General features: G+C 37.8%; 1 protein-coding gene across 1 annotated transcript in view; it reads left to right on the forward strand.

The window, feature by feature from the left end:
- The window catches only part of TYRO3 (TYRO3 protein tyrosine kinase), a 63,662-nt gene that overhangs the window by 14,482 nt on the left and 35,838 nt on the right, over positions 1–13,342 (forward strand). The window contains exons 6-8 of the mRNA XM_029284130.1: positions 116–216; positions 8,156–8,326; positions 11,125–11,211. Of these exons, the coding sequence (XP_029139963.1) occupies positions 116–216; positions 8,156–8,326; positions 11,125–11,211 (359 nt within the window). The remainder of the gene's footprint in view (positions 1–115; positions 217–8,155; positions 8,327–11,124; positions 11,212–13,342) is intronic.

Here is a 13,342-nt window from a genome sequence, read left to right on the forward strand (position 1 = left end):
CACAAATTAAAAATTTCTGGAAAAACAAAAGAATTGAGAGATATTTTATATCTACAAATTTTTGTTCGTATACAGTGTTATTTACCATTTTATATTCCCCTTTCAAACTCTCTAGCTTGAAGTCTGTAGATCGGACAGATTCTGGAAAATATTGGTGCCAAGTGGAGACCAATGGGAAGAAAGAAGAATCACAGCATGTATGGCTTATTGTGGAAGGTAAGGGGCCATGTTGCTGACTTCTTCTGAGGCGATTGTTATAACTGTACATGAAGGTTGCAAGAAGAGATTGCCTTGATTAATGTTAGCTCATTTCCAGGGTTTGTGCACCTATGACCAAAACAAGAATACTCTCATAATGAGCCAATAAAGATCCAAGTGGTGGAAGGGGGCAGCTGTAGGCTATTACATAGTTTTTGCAATCTTTGTAGTACAGTATATGGAGCATTTCCAGTGCTATTTCCAGACTTGTATTTGAAAATGTGCATAGAAAATTGCTAGAGCGTGGCAGTCGGCCTATGTCTTCACAATAGAATAATGAGATGAGTATGTTGGTGATTATATCAAATCACCAGAGAATCTTTCAAGATACTGACTTGCCACTTCTGTGTGAGGAGAGATTGGTGTCTTTCTCTGTTTTAGTTCTTAGATATATGTTATGAAAATAGGGGGATAGGGAGATCACATATTATTGCCTGTGGCATTGATTTTAAATATATGGCTTAGCTTTGTTAGGAAATTCCAAAGGATCCCAGTCAGTTACAGAGAAATGTTAATCAGATTAAGGAAAGGCAGGAGACTGGTTAAACACAAGCTAGGGATGTGTTCAAAGGTCAATAGCTATGATCAGGCAGAAGTTGGAGTTGAGTATTAGATTTGGTAGAACATAATCAAAGAGACAGAGGATGAGGTTTAGTGGAAAACTGGGCTGGAGAATTAATGTTAGATAAAGTCAGACAAGCTAAAACTAAGGAAAAAATGGTTTGGATAGATCAGTGATGGCGAACCTTTTAAAGACCGAGTGCCCAAAAACTGCTCCACCCCCCGCCCCGCCCCACCCCCTGCCCCGCCCCCGCTCCACCTCACCCTGCCTGCCCGCAGGGCCACTCATCGCCTCCAGGGCCCGCTGCAGATCGTCCAGGCAGCCCAGCGGTGCCATGGCGGCCACGCCTTCAGCATCAACTGTGCACGTTGGGGCATGAGGGCAGAGTCTTGTCTACGCTGCCTGGCTGCCATGTCCTTGGCTGCGCTGCTCCGTGTGGGCCACGGTCAGGGGCGACTCTCCTCCAGGGAGGCTGCTGGTGAGGAGGGGATCGCGGGTGGAGGCAAGGCTGGGGCAACGGCACATGTGCCCACAGAGAAGGCTCCGAGTGCTGCCTCTTGCACCTGTGCCATAGGTTCGCCACCATTGGGATAGATAGTTCTTATAAGTAAATGCTCCAGTCTGTTTGGCGGCTCAGGAACCAGAAGACTGGTGACCCAGGAGGGAGATTGTCTATTGGAGGCTCTGATTAAATATCTCTCATGGTGTCTTACTGCACATTAAATTTTAATGGTTGTGGGGTTTTTTTCCCTCCTAGTATCAATGCTTAGATTTTTAAATAGTCTATATTTTGATAGTTGATGAATGTAATAGGATCTTAGCTGCTTATTAATGCACCTGTGCTTTTAACTGTAGTGAAAGTGTGTTGGAGTAGCATATAGGGTTTTATTCTACTTGGTAGTTTATGCAGATTGGATGGAGGGCATATTAGAGAGCCTTTGGCCTGGTAACTGTACATCTGTGAAGTCCGAAGTTACATGATTCATAAAGGATGAGTGGCTTCCTTTAGCTTACCTTGGGAGGATCTGTATGGGCTGTAATTATGGCTGTGGAGCTGACCACGCTATCGGTGTCAGCTTGTATAATAACTGGAAAGGATTCTGCGGCAGGGCTACATTCTAATGCAGCAAGCAACGCTTGCTGTTCTGACTCATGGCTGAATCAGAGTCCCAGCATGGGCTCAGAGTACCATGCTCTTTAGATATTTTTATATATATATTTTTTGGCACAAAAATATTTGTAATACTGTTTTTTTCTATCCTTTGGGAAGAAATAATGAGATCTTCAGTGGCAATAAGCAGATAGAAACAATACAGGAGGGATGCATGATCTGTGTCAGCCACATTGGGAACAAGGAAGTCTCTGCTATTCCTTACTATCTTTTGGATTTAAAAAAAAAGGGGGGGAGGCTAGATGTCATTTTAAGAAAAATGCGATCACTGGAGAAACTGATAGAGAATCTAGGTAAGAAAAATTGGGTGTTTGAATTTCTTCAGGATATATCAAAGACACACACACATACACACACACACAGAAAGAGAGAAAGAGAAAGAGAGAGATACACACAGATACATATACCCTGATGCCAACTAAGCACATCTTTGTAAAGTTGAAGCAGCCAGGCTTACTCAGTCATACACTGAGCTATTCCTCCTCCAAACTTTCTCTCTTGAGCACATTCTCTATCTTCCTTCTCCTTTCCTAGTGTAAAAAGAGAACAGTTAGTTGTCTTTAGTGTCAGAAGGGAAAAGAAAATTCTGACTATAGATGTCAACTCTTAAAGGTAGACCAGCCTTATGTGTGCTAAGACTCTTTTAACTGTAGATATATAGTAGCAGCATTTTGCAAGTCTCAATGTGTTTTCTCCTTCCCTCCTTTTTTATAAGAACGAGGGAGGATCTTGTCTGAGATGTCTTCTCAAGTTACATTTCTAGCCTGGACTCAACTCTCTTTTATCTGACTTATTGTTATTTCATATGGCGTAACAGAATACAGCATTTGTGCATAAAGATTCACAAAAACAGCATGTAAAATGCATATCAAAATATAAAACACCAAAACAGTGAATCTGACTCTTGTCTTGGTAATGGCTTTCCTCCCTGGCCACTCCTCCTGTTCTCTCTAAATGGACAGAATTCTCGTTTCAAATTTCTGTTTAGTCACGAATTCAACTTGTGACAAAATGTTACCTTCCACATTAGTTCTTTCCTCTAAAAACTGGAATAGCAGAGCCTCATATTGTAAGACTGTTGTGAGGACCAATGTTTGTCAAGAAGCTCTTTGTATATTTATTACAGCTATCTCAAAACAGATTTGTACTTATTGTACCTTATTGCAAGGTAACTGTTTCTACTTCGGAATGTACACTTATTTGCTGTAGATAAATAAGGATAAGGTCCAAATATGAGAGACCTGTGGATGCTTTCACGAAATAACAATTGGGGGAACACAACCTTTCATAAAACATCAGTCTACCAAAATATAAAGTAGAGAAGCTAAAAGAAAAGGCCTCGCCTCAAAAGAAAAAAAATAGTTTAAGAAAAACAAAACAAATCAAAGGCAAGTAACCTTTAAAAATAATGTCAGCCCACAGAACCAAGAATGACACATGGAGTTACTTTCTGAGTAGTTATTTATTGCTTACCTACAAACAGAATCTTTCAGTCTTCAGTCTTTGCATAACTATTACATATATTCTGTGAATTACTAGGGAGGGTCCCTCTTCGGGGACCTGCCTACCAGACATTCCAAGTTCTGCTGTCTCTTTGCCTTCTGAGAAAGAGCCCCTCCCTCCTGAGACTCCAAACTACAACCCACCACGATTATAAGTTAGTTTAATGTTTATCAACCTCAAAAACATTAAGCTGTATGGATTTCAGCTTCCTGGCATGATGGCTGGGGAATTCTGGGAATTGAAGTCCATAAAATTAAAAGTACTTGAGCTGAGAAACACTTAGAAGAACAAAATAGCCTGCTGTGTATAAAGGAAGAACCTGTATTCATAAAGATACTACAGACATTATTCTGACCAGCAGAATCTGCAGAAAGGTCAAAACAGACAAGCTGGCAGACATGGCAGCGTAATCCAGTCCCCGCCCATTTTATACATGCATCAATGTTGCATGTACATATAAAGATGAGGGGTTACAACTGTATTACCGAGTAATTGGCTATTTAATCTCCATCCCTCTAGTCTGGACCCTACCATTAGAACTAGGATGATCCTATAACTTACTTTGCAGAGCATTGTCTTATGTTTGTAGTTACCCATTCACAATTAACATCTGAGCAAGGACTGTGGGTCACTTGATCATGCTCAGTCTCATTGTGGTCCTGTTCCTGTTTATTGAAGACCACTACCACCCCTACATCAGGGGTGCAGCAGAATTTATATATAAAGAACCGTCACTACCTTTTGCTTCCTTGTAAGTAATATTTTACTTACATAGAAAATAGAATTTTTTTTCAGGAAATTTTACAGCTAAATGCTTCTGTTGACATAACTTAAACTCTGAAGGTCAAACAGTATTGCTTTTACTTTACTAAAACAAAAAATACCACGTTTAAAGCCAACAGAGCCAAAGAGTTATTTGATTTGGATTTTGAACAATTGTTTATTTAAGAATGAAAACAAAACAAGCTGTCATTTAAAATTATTACTTAGTACTCTCTCTTATGTCAGCCTTGTGAGTTATTGAATATCTGAAAGAATATTATTAAGTCATCTTATGGCAGATGGGTGTCCTAAAATGCTGTTCCAACTTCTAAAAATGAAAAGCAGCCCCAGGAGAACACAAGAGCAGTGCAGGGATTCCCTAGCTTTGAACCAGATAGAATATACATAGCAGATTAGGAGAACTGTCTCAGAATGAGAACAGCCCCACAGTGGGTGTTTCCTGAAATTCTTTCAATCCTTCAGGATATTTTCAGATATCCCAGCTTACCTTGTTTTTCTGGACAGGTAGCCTCATCTCTAAACAAAGCACATTTTTTTTCTATAGGGATCAGGAGATATAGTTGGGAATATGAAGGATACTTGAGTCTGGTATTTTGCTTTACAGCTTGCAGACTCTTCATATATTTATTTCAAAGTAACCTAAGTAAAATAGAAATCAATGAAGCTTGTAATCTGGTGGGCACTGAAAAAGTGATGGTGGAATGGTGGTGTACCTGAGCAAACCTAGGGCATTTGAGAGAAGGGGTGGAGACAACTTGTAAAGATCTGTACAAATATCCTTGAAAAATAGGAGGGGGAGGAGGAAGAACCACAGATGAGGCAATTGTCAAAGAAGAGGCAGCTGAGTTTGCAGAAAGAATGGGGGCGTGGCCAACTTCTCAAAAGGGATCCTCCGTAGTTTCTTGAACTGCATTGTAAAGTCAAGCTGAGAGAGATAATACATTCAAACTTGCAAGATTCTGTTACTGTACTCATGGTTGGTGCTTCTAGTTTGGACTTTGAAAGGGCTGACACAACCTCTTTGGCTGCCTTTTTCCTGTGAGAATATTAGTGGAAGTGGGAAAGAAGATTAGAATGGAAGAAGAATGTAAGGAAAGTCAGAGCAGCCTCAGTGTTCACGCTTGCAACCTTTTACAACTGAATTTCATGTCATATCATGTCATTTAAACACAGTTTGAAGCTGTGACATCTATTTCTCCCTTTTTTTCTAATATAGTTGAGAGCTACATTAATAGCTCTGAACTAGATCTTAATTTGTTTTACTACTGCATAGTTTATTGAATAAACAGTAATTACTGATATGATATCAAACACTAAGCCATATATATACCATGTTGTTTTTTTCTTCCATTCAATTCTTGGTTACTGCCTGGACAAGTCCCTGCCATTTTTGTGACAGTTTTTCAGAAGTGATTTGCCATTGCTTCCTCACTAGGGCTGAGAGAAAGTGACTAGCCCAAGGTCAACATTATATACAAACCTAATAAATGGCTTCACATTTACATACTATTAAATATAATGTATTCAAGGGTAAACAATGAAACATAGTCCTCAAAAGCAGAAAAACAGCCACCTTTGTGCTCAGCCAAAATGAAACAACCCATATCCTGGTTTAGCATATTATGTGAAGCAAGCTTGTGTTCATTTTGCTAAACTTCGTATAATATATTTGCACCAGATCTTAGAATTGGCACTTGGTGAATTTCTTGTTGAGAAGAGGACAGATCAGGGAGATTTTTTTTTGCTGGGCAATACAAACTGAATGTTTTGGGGGCCTACAGATCAAATGTGTTCATTTAAAGCAGGGGTGTCAAACTGCCAGGCCGTGGGCCAGTTTCATCATACTGAAGCTGCACCCACCCCATTGCCGGCAATGGAAAAAGAGTCACGATATGTCGTGACACGTCACGTGACATGTCAAGTTTGACACCTGTGATTTAAAGCATGGATGCATAACTAATGCATCCACTTCAGCTGCCACTGATTTCCAGGTATTGAATTAAAAATGAACTTAGTGGCTTAAAAACAAGAAAAAGGGAAAGAAGTAGGAAAGGATATGAGGAAATAGACTTTTTGGGTGTGATGTTTTTTCTCTAGATGAACCCACATTCTTCTTGTCTATTATTTAGATTTGCTTATTTAAGCCCTGATATTCATAGCATTTGATGATAGGGCCTTTTCTATTGGCCATGGAGCAGTTCCTGTTCTAATCAGTTCTCTGGAAGGTCATGTTGTTCAGTCGTGTTTATTAAGGAGGTTTGGACTTTGCCATATCCTTCTGTATCTTGCTCTCTTTAAGTTTTAACTAACATTGTTCAGTGAACATTGAGTGATACATTGAGATCAATCAAGAAAATTCATCTCTGGTTTAGAATCATATCCACAAGATATTGCAAGCAATTTATATAGTTGAAAAAAGCTGTGTCAACTTGTTTTTAGATATCACTTAGAAAATGTTTTAAAGGATTGGGATATTTGTTTAAGATCAGGCAGCTAATCAGAGGTCAAATGACTTAAAAGTAAGAATGAACATTCCTGCATAGTTAGGACTCTGTTGGGGCTTATTTTTCTTTATCTGATTGTGATGCCATTGTGTAAATATCAGTTTGTGATATAATCCTATCAGAGTTAAACACTGGTAAGTATCAGTGATTTCCAGAAGTTTAGATTATGCATTCTTCCCACAAAAATTGCTAAACACAGGGTGTTTTGTCCAAAGTTATTATCTTCAAATGCAAATAAGTGGTTAGAATTTAAAATAAATCCAAACATATTCAAAACATCAAGCAAGTATATGTTAATATGTTACTTGCATAATTTATGGGAGCAACAGTCAATTATGGATAAAAACCTATTTGAAAATACACTGAAAGAGTATATAAAAGACAGACAAGAAAAGCTGGATGGACAACCACTCATATCTAAGATTGATTTGAAAATAGTATCGCAGCAAGAGAAGCTGTGGTTTTTCTATAAAAACTACATTTTTCTCAAAGCTATTTTGAAAAACCCAGTTAAACTTTGAAATATATGTTAAGTACATTTTCAGATATTTGGTGAGTATGAAATGTTTGGATTGGCAGAAAATTGTGTATTTATCACTGAAGCACATTTTTAATCCTCTTTCAGGCATTGGTAATAAATGTAATTTTATTATGAATATATCAACATTGGTACCATTTCTCCCCTTCAGTTATCAAGAGTCACTTAGGATTAATTAGGTTCTCTAGCATATAGCATAGAGACATCATGAAAAGAACTATAGGGCAAACTTTTATTTGTTTTCCTTCACTGTAGATTTTATTATTTTTATTAGTTTAGAATAAGGGCCAGCTATATCTCTGAATACATTTTTTTAATATGTAACTAAAGAAAGGTGTTCAGGGTTAGAATACAAAATAAGAATATAATTTCTGTCAGCTTCTAAACCTGCTATTTCAGTGCTTTTGATATGCATGCTTTTAATTACGCTGGTATCTTTTAATTATTTCCCAGATGTGCATCTAGGCTCGTAGTAAAATGCTGTCACTGAATAATGCTCATCATACAGTTTATACAACAAAAGAGAAAAGACTAATCCTTCAAAAATTTCAAAAATTACCTGGCAGTGTATCAAAATAATTGTTCCTCTCTTTTTCTCCCATTCAATGATCAAATTATATCTTCAGTAACAAAATATACAAGGACACATTTGATCTTGTAAATGATACCGGACTCTTCTTTCTGAAGAAAAATGACAAAACTGGCCATAATTATCAAAATATATTCTGTGAGAGCAAGAGAAGTTAGTGCTTTGTTAAATATAAACGGCTAAGAAAGAATTAAATGCATCTGTTTCAGTTCATAAAATGCAAAAGTCTCCCATTTTATTATTCAAGGTGTTCCTTATTTCACTGCTGAGCCAAAAGACCAGTCAGTTATCCCTGGTGCGCCTTTCCAGATGGCATGTGCTGCAGTAGGACCACCTGAGCCAGTGACAATTGTTTGGTGGATGGGTGATTCCAGGCTTGGACATCCAGACATCTCTCCCTCCACTCTAAATGTGTCAGGTAAGACTTCTTCCTTTGATAAATAAAACTATCCATACAGGAATAGGATGGCTAATGGGACAAAGGTATAAACAACAATAATACCCAGTTTCTGACCCAATGTAAGATTTTGTGTCAGGTATCTTAAAAAGAGGGAAAACAACAACAACTCACCAAAGGCTACAACAATTTCTAAAATTTCTGAGATAATTCAAAAACAAATATACATTTCTCTCTCCCTACATCCCAGTATTTTTTGGCAAGATTTCCCCCCCAAAACTGTTTGTTGTTTGTAATGACTTGTATAAATGCTTCTGTTTTCTACAAAATATCAAAAGTCCACTATGTGCACCAGCTTGTAGTAGGTGAAAGAAAACATGATTGAAGTTACAATATTGGGGAAATGGACCACACTGAAAAATGATGTGCAGTTGATGGAACGTTGTTAAAATCCTTGGATTTCTTTATTACTTTTAATTTTCAAAAAAATAATACCACAAAAGTAAACACTATGGAGATTAAACAATTACCACCTAGAACTTTGAGATCTTCAAGAGAAATTTAAAGATATATCTGTAGTGAATATTTTCCCTATGTTTAGGAGCAAATAAAAGACATTCTAGATTTAAGACAAAATAGGAGACCTGCAAAGGAGAATTTCCTGTTGATATTTATATTAAAACTGAAATAAACATTCCAAGAAACATTCCCTTTCTGACTGGCTTGTTTTATCATAAATAATTGTAGGACTGGTAAAGCTAATGGTTAATTATCAGAACCTCCCATTTGGATAACCTCTTTATTGAAGATTGGGGTTAATGGTATTGGATTCACTGAACTTAGAACTTCCCAACTTCTGGATTCAGTAGGCATCTCATGTTCTTGGTGATCTTTACTGTGGGAGCTGGTAATTTGTTCACATACAATACTAAGCTATCATGTAGGTTTTTTGGTTTTCCAAATTTAACTATTGGAATTTGTAAATCATGGTTAATGGTTAGGATGCAGGGGGAGGGAGTTATGTAAGGGACTGGTTGTTTCTATCCATCCCATCTAGTCTGACAGGAGGGGCATACACCCTGGATCCCCTCAACTAAAAAATGCCATCTGCTGGGACATTGGAAGCAGGCTTTTTCTGCAGCAGCCCCTGCCCTCTGGAACACCATACTCTTTGTGGTTGAATTGATCCTGACCCTGCCAGCCTTTCCCAAAGCACTGACGACCCAGATACAGTATGCTCCAGGGTTTGGGGATTAGATGGTCTGTGAGATGCGATGTTCTTGTGCTATTAAGTTCTTATGGAGTTTGTTTTCAACCCTCATTGGTATTTTTTTAATATCTTGTTGATACTGTTTTTGCATTGTTTTAATGTTTTTATTCTGCATCTTGCAACTGCAGTTTTAAATTGATTTATAATACATACATATGTACATACATACATACATACATACATACAGTACATACATACAGTATATACATGTACAGGACTACCTGTAAACTACCTAGAAGTTCTACCAACCTATGATATGGAGGGATCATTTTATAGGATTTTCGTGCTACCAGGAAGCTTGTTTATGGAATCGATAAAACTTCCTTTAAATAAGTTACAGATTGCTCTTTAAGCATGATTACCTGGAATTTTACAAGCTCAAAATGAAGTGGAAATTCCATTTTGATTTGAAAGCATGGTTTATTTTGTTTTTCAACCATGCTCCTAATTTGACCTATTCTGGATTGAAAAAAAAAACTTCCTTCACATGTGCATGCAATATTTTGCTCTCTAGATAAAGCAATAGCACTTAGACTTATATACCGCTTCATAGTTCTTTGCAGACCTCTATAAGCAATTTACAGAGTCAGCATATTGCCCCCAACAGTCTGGGTTTTTTACCGACTTCGGAAGGATGGAAGGCTGAGTCAACCTTGAGCCGGTGAGGATCGAACCCCTGGCAGTCAGCAGAATTAGCCTACATTCTAACCACTGCCCACCATGCCTCAATAAAATTCAGCCCAAAATGTAGATTAAACTCTGAAAGAAGTTTGTCTTTCTTTCCAGGCTGTATAGAAAATGGCTCTGAAGAGCTAGTGTGCTGTTTCTACTTGAAAGCTTTTCCTTCTGCAGCTTTTATTTCTGTAATCTAATAGTATAGCCAACATATACTCCCAGATACATAGTCTTCATTCAGGTGCACATTTTGTGAAACTAAATTTGCAAAATTTAGAAAAGAAACAGTAATTTGTTAAACTATGTTTGTGATCCCTTTCCTCGAAACTGTTGTAAGTTTGCCTTTGAAATAGATTATTCACTTCACTGAGGAAACGTGCTTTCTCCATCATGCCCTCTACATCTGGAATAGCCTCCTCTCCCCCCCTCCCAAGTACAGCACCTTCCCTTTTGGGATTCTAGAAAGCTGTTAAAATCTAGCTTTGGTTCCAGGCCTGGAATTCATGTATCGGTGTAATTTGGAGGGAGGGGGGAAGACCTGTTGTGATTTGTGTTCCCTTTAAGATTATTTTAGTCCAGTCTGTGTAGTTTTATGTTTTAATTGTTTTATTGGGATTTTTTGGTTTTGTATGCCACCCAGTCTCCTTTGGAATTGGGCGACTATAACAAATAAATAAATAATAAATAATACCAACGTGTACACAAAACACCTTTTGACCCACATATTTTTGCTCTGCTTTCATTTGAGTTGTATACTGTAGGTAAAATCTGAGCGGTGTGTGAAACCTGTGAAATTCTACTCAGAGATTATTAAATATTTAGATTGTTTTCTAGGTTTTTTTTTCAGTATTCTTTTTTCTTGACCAATTTCTAGGTATTAATCAAAGCACAGTTTTCTCCTGTGAAGCCCATAACATAAAGGGATTATCTTCATCTCGGACGGCCATTGTACGGATTAAAGGTGAGAAATCGGTTCCTATCCTTCCACAGATGGAAACATAGAAAAGTGGCGCATTCTCTCACAGGAAAAGGGAAAAAGTAATCTAAACCAGAGCTCCCCAACCTTTATGGGTTGGCGGCCCAGAGGGAAAGGGAGGAGTAGGGAAATGTGTGCACGCACATGTGTGCAAACAGGTGCATGCACAGCAGCACCGCTAGCATCTGCGTGCATGCGCAAGTGGGCTGCGCGCACCTGCAGCGGTGCTGGTGGCAGCACTGGCGCCTGCACGCATGGGCAAGGGGGCCTCTAGCACCTGTGCACATGTGCAAATGGGCCGCTAGCATGTGTGGCGTCACTAGCACTCGCCAGCCATTCCTGCAGTCCAGTGACCATCAGGCCGCAGACTGGTATCAGGCCGCGGACCACAGGTTGGTGATCCCTGATCTAAATTACTAAAAAAACAGTAGTTTTTTTTCTCCACCTTTTAAAACTGCTACACACAACCCTCACACGTGACATCTTAGCTGACTCTTTATGCTCTCAACAGATTAAATAAAATTCAGAAAAATTATTCGCTATTTTTTTTTATGCAGGCCCATCCCTTTAGCAGGAAAATTTGCTGATAAAAATAAACCACCAGCAGCTCAAGAAAGGAGTGAGATACAAGGGAACAAACCTTGTTTTAGCTTAGGAAGGTTAGGGCTAGGGCATCAAAGGTCTTTCTAGAAGGAAAAGGGTGCTGTAACTATACACATCAGGTATAAAAATGTAAGATGAGGGAATATGAGTCAGGATGTCACAGCACAAACTCCAGTCTTTTGTTCTGTGGTTGGTGTCACAACAGTGCAATGCATGCTTCATCATTAGTCTCTCCTATGGATGCCTGTGATCATGACATTGTCTACAATGTGTAAATGAGAACAGCATCCTTTTTGGCAGACATACTGTAGATTTGGTGTTTTGGCAGCCAAAATGTCTCCCATCATCCTTTTGCTCAAATGAACTGGCTTTTCATGAGCTATTGAAAGCCGAAGGATGCAAGCTACTGCTTGGAACAATTACATTTCAGGAAAATATTGCTTTTATGTCTTTCTATACTTCGCAGCACTAAACTTTCATTTAAAGCATTAACAAGGTTTTGCTTCTAAAGTAAGTAATTCTTTTTCTCCTCCCAGTTTGTTCTCTTATTTAACAAGAAACTAAATGTGTAGGCTAAGAATAATTACTACTTTTGTAGGGCAGGGAAATTAGATAACTGGGGCTTGGTTAACTGCATTCCTTGTTATGCAAAATAGAATATATAAGAATATATTGTTAGGAATGAGTCTTATTGAAGCTTTTAATGAACCAAATACAGCTAAACTAAAAGAAAAAAGGTCCAGAAGGTGCAGAAAAAAAAGAAAACAAAAAGGCACGAATAAAGAAGCTTCCAAACTTCATCTCATTGTCCATAAGCTGATTTTATTAACTTTTCATCCTTTTTTAATGTTACATATAAAAATCTGTTCTCTCCATAACCTAACTTTTATCAATATGCAATCCTGAAATCATCTTTTTATTCTTAGTTCAGCAAAAAGTTCATTAGAAGTCAACAGAAATACCAAACAAATAGCTTATCCCTGGTCAAATAGTCCAACTTTATATTCCTTCTTTTTGCTCTACTCGGTTTAAATTGACCTTCAAATCATCCCTACAGCAACCTACTTTGTAAATCCCAAAAAAGGCATTGTCCAAAATTTCTTATTGCACCTGCCCCATGTCCAGATCCTGATTTGTCTTTTGTATTCCCATATTGGTCATCTCAATTTTTTTGTCTTCCATGTTTTCAAACTCTATATTGCCTATGCAAGTTTTTAAAAAGGTTTTTCTCATCATCTTTCAAAAGTTTGTCATTGAAATATATGTTTTTCCTGGGATTGTTAATATTTCAATCTATGTTTTTTTTTAAACTCTTTAAAATAACAAAAAGATCTAGCCTGCTTAACCATTTTAACTCTTTTCTGCCTAATTCTTTAGTTCCATATAGTGTCCATTGGCAACCTTCATCAAACTTCAATTCCTAATATGGGTTTAGCTCTGTTTTAGTTATTTCCCACAAGTATATTATTTAATGATATACTTGTTTTTCAAATCTTACAGATAAAATAACCAA

The sequence above is a fragment of the Protobothrops mucrosquamatus genome, unplaced genomic scaffold, assembly GCF_001527695.2.
Source record: "Protobothrops mucrosquamatus isolate PMUCROS unplaced genomic scaffold, P.Mucros_1.0 scaffold387, whole genome shotgun sequence".
Classification (NCBI taxonomy): Eukaryota; Metazoa; Chordata; class Lepidosauria; order Squamata; family Viperidae; genus Protobothrops; species Protobothrops mucrosquamatus.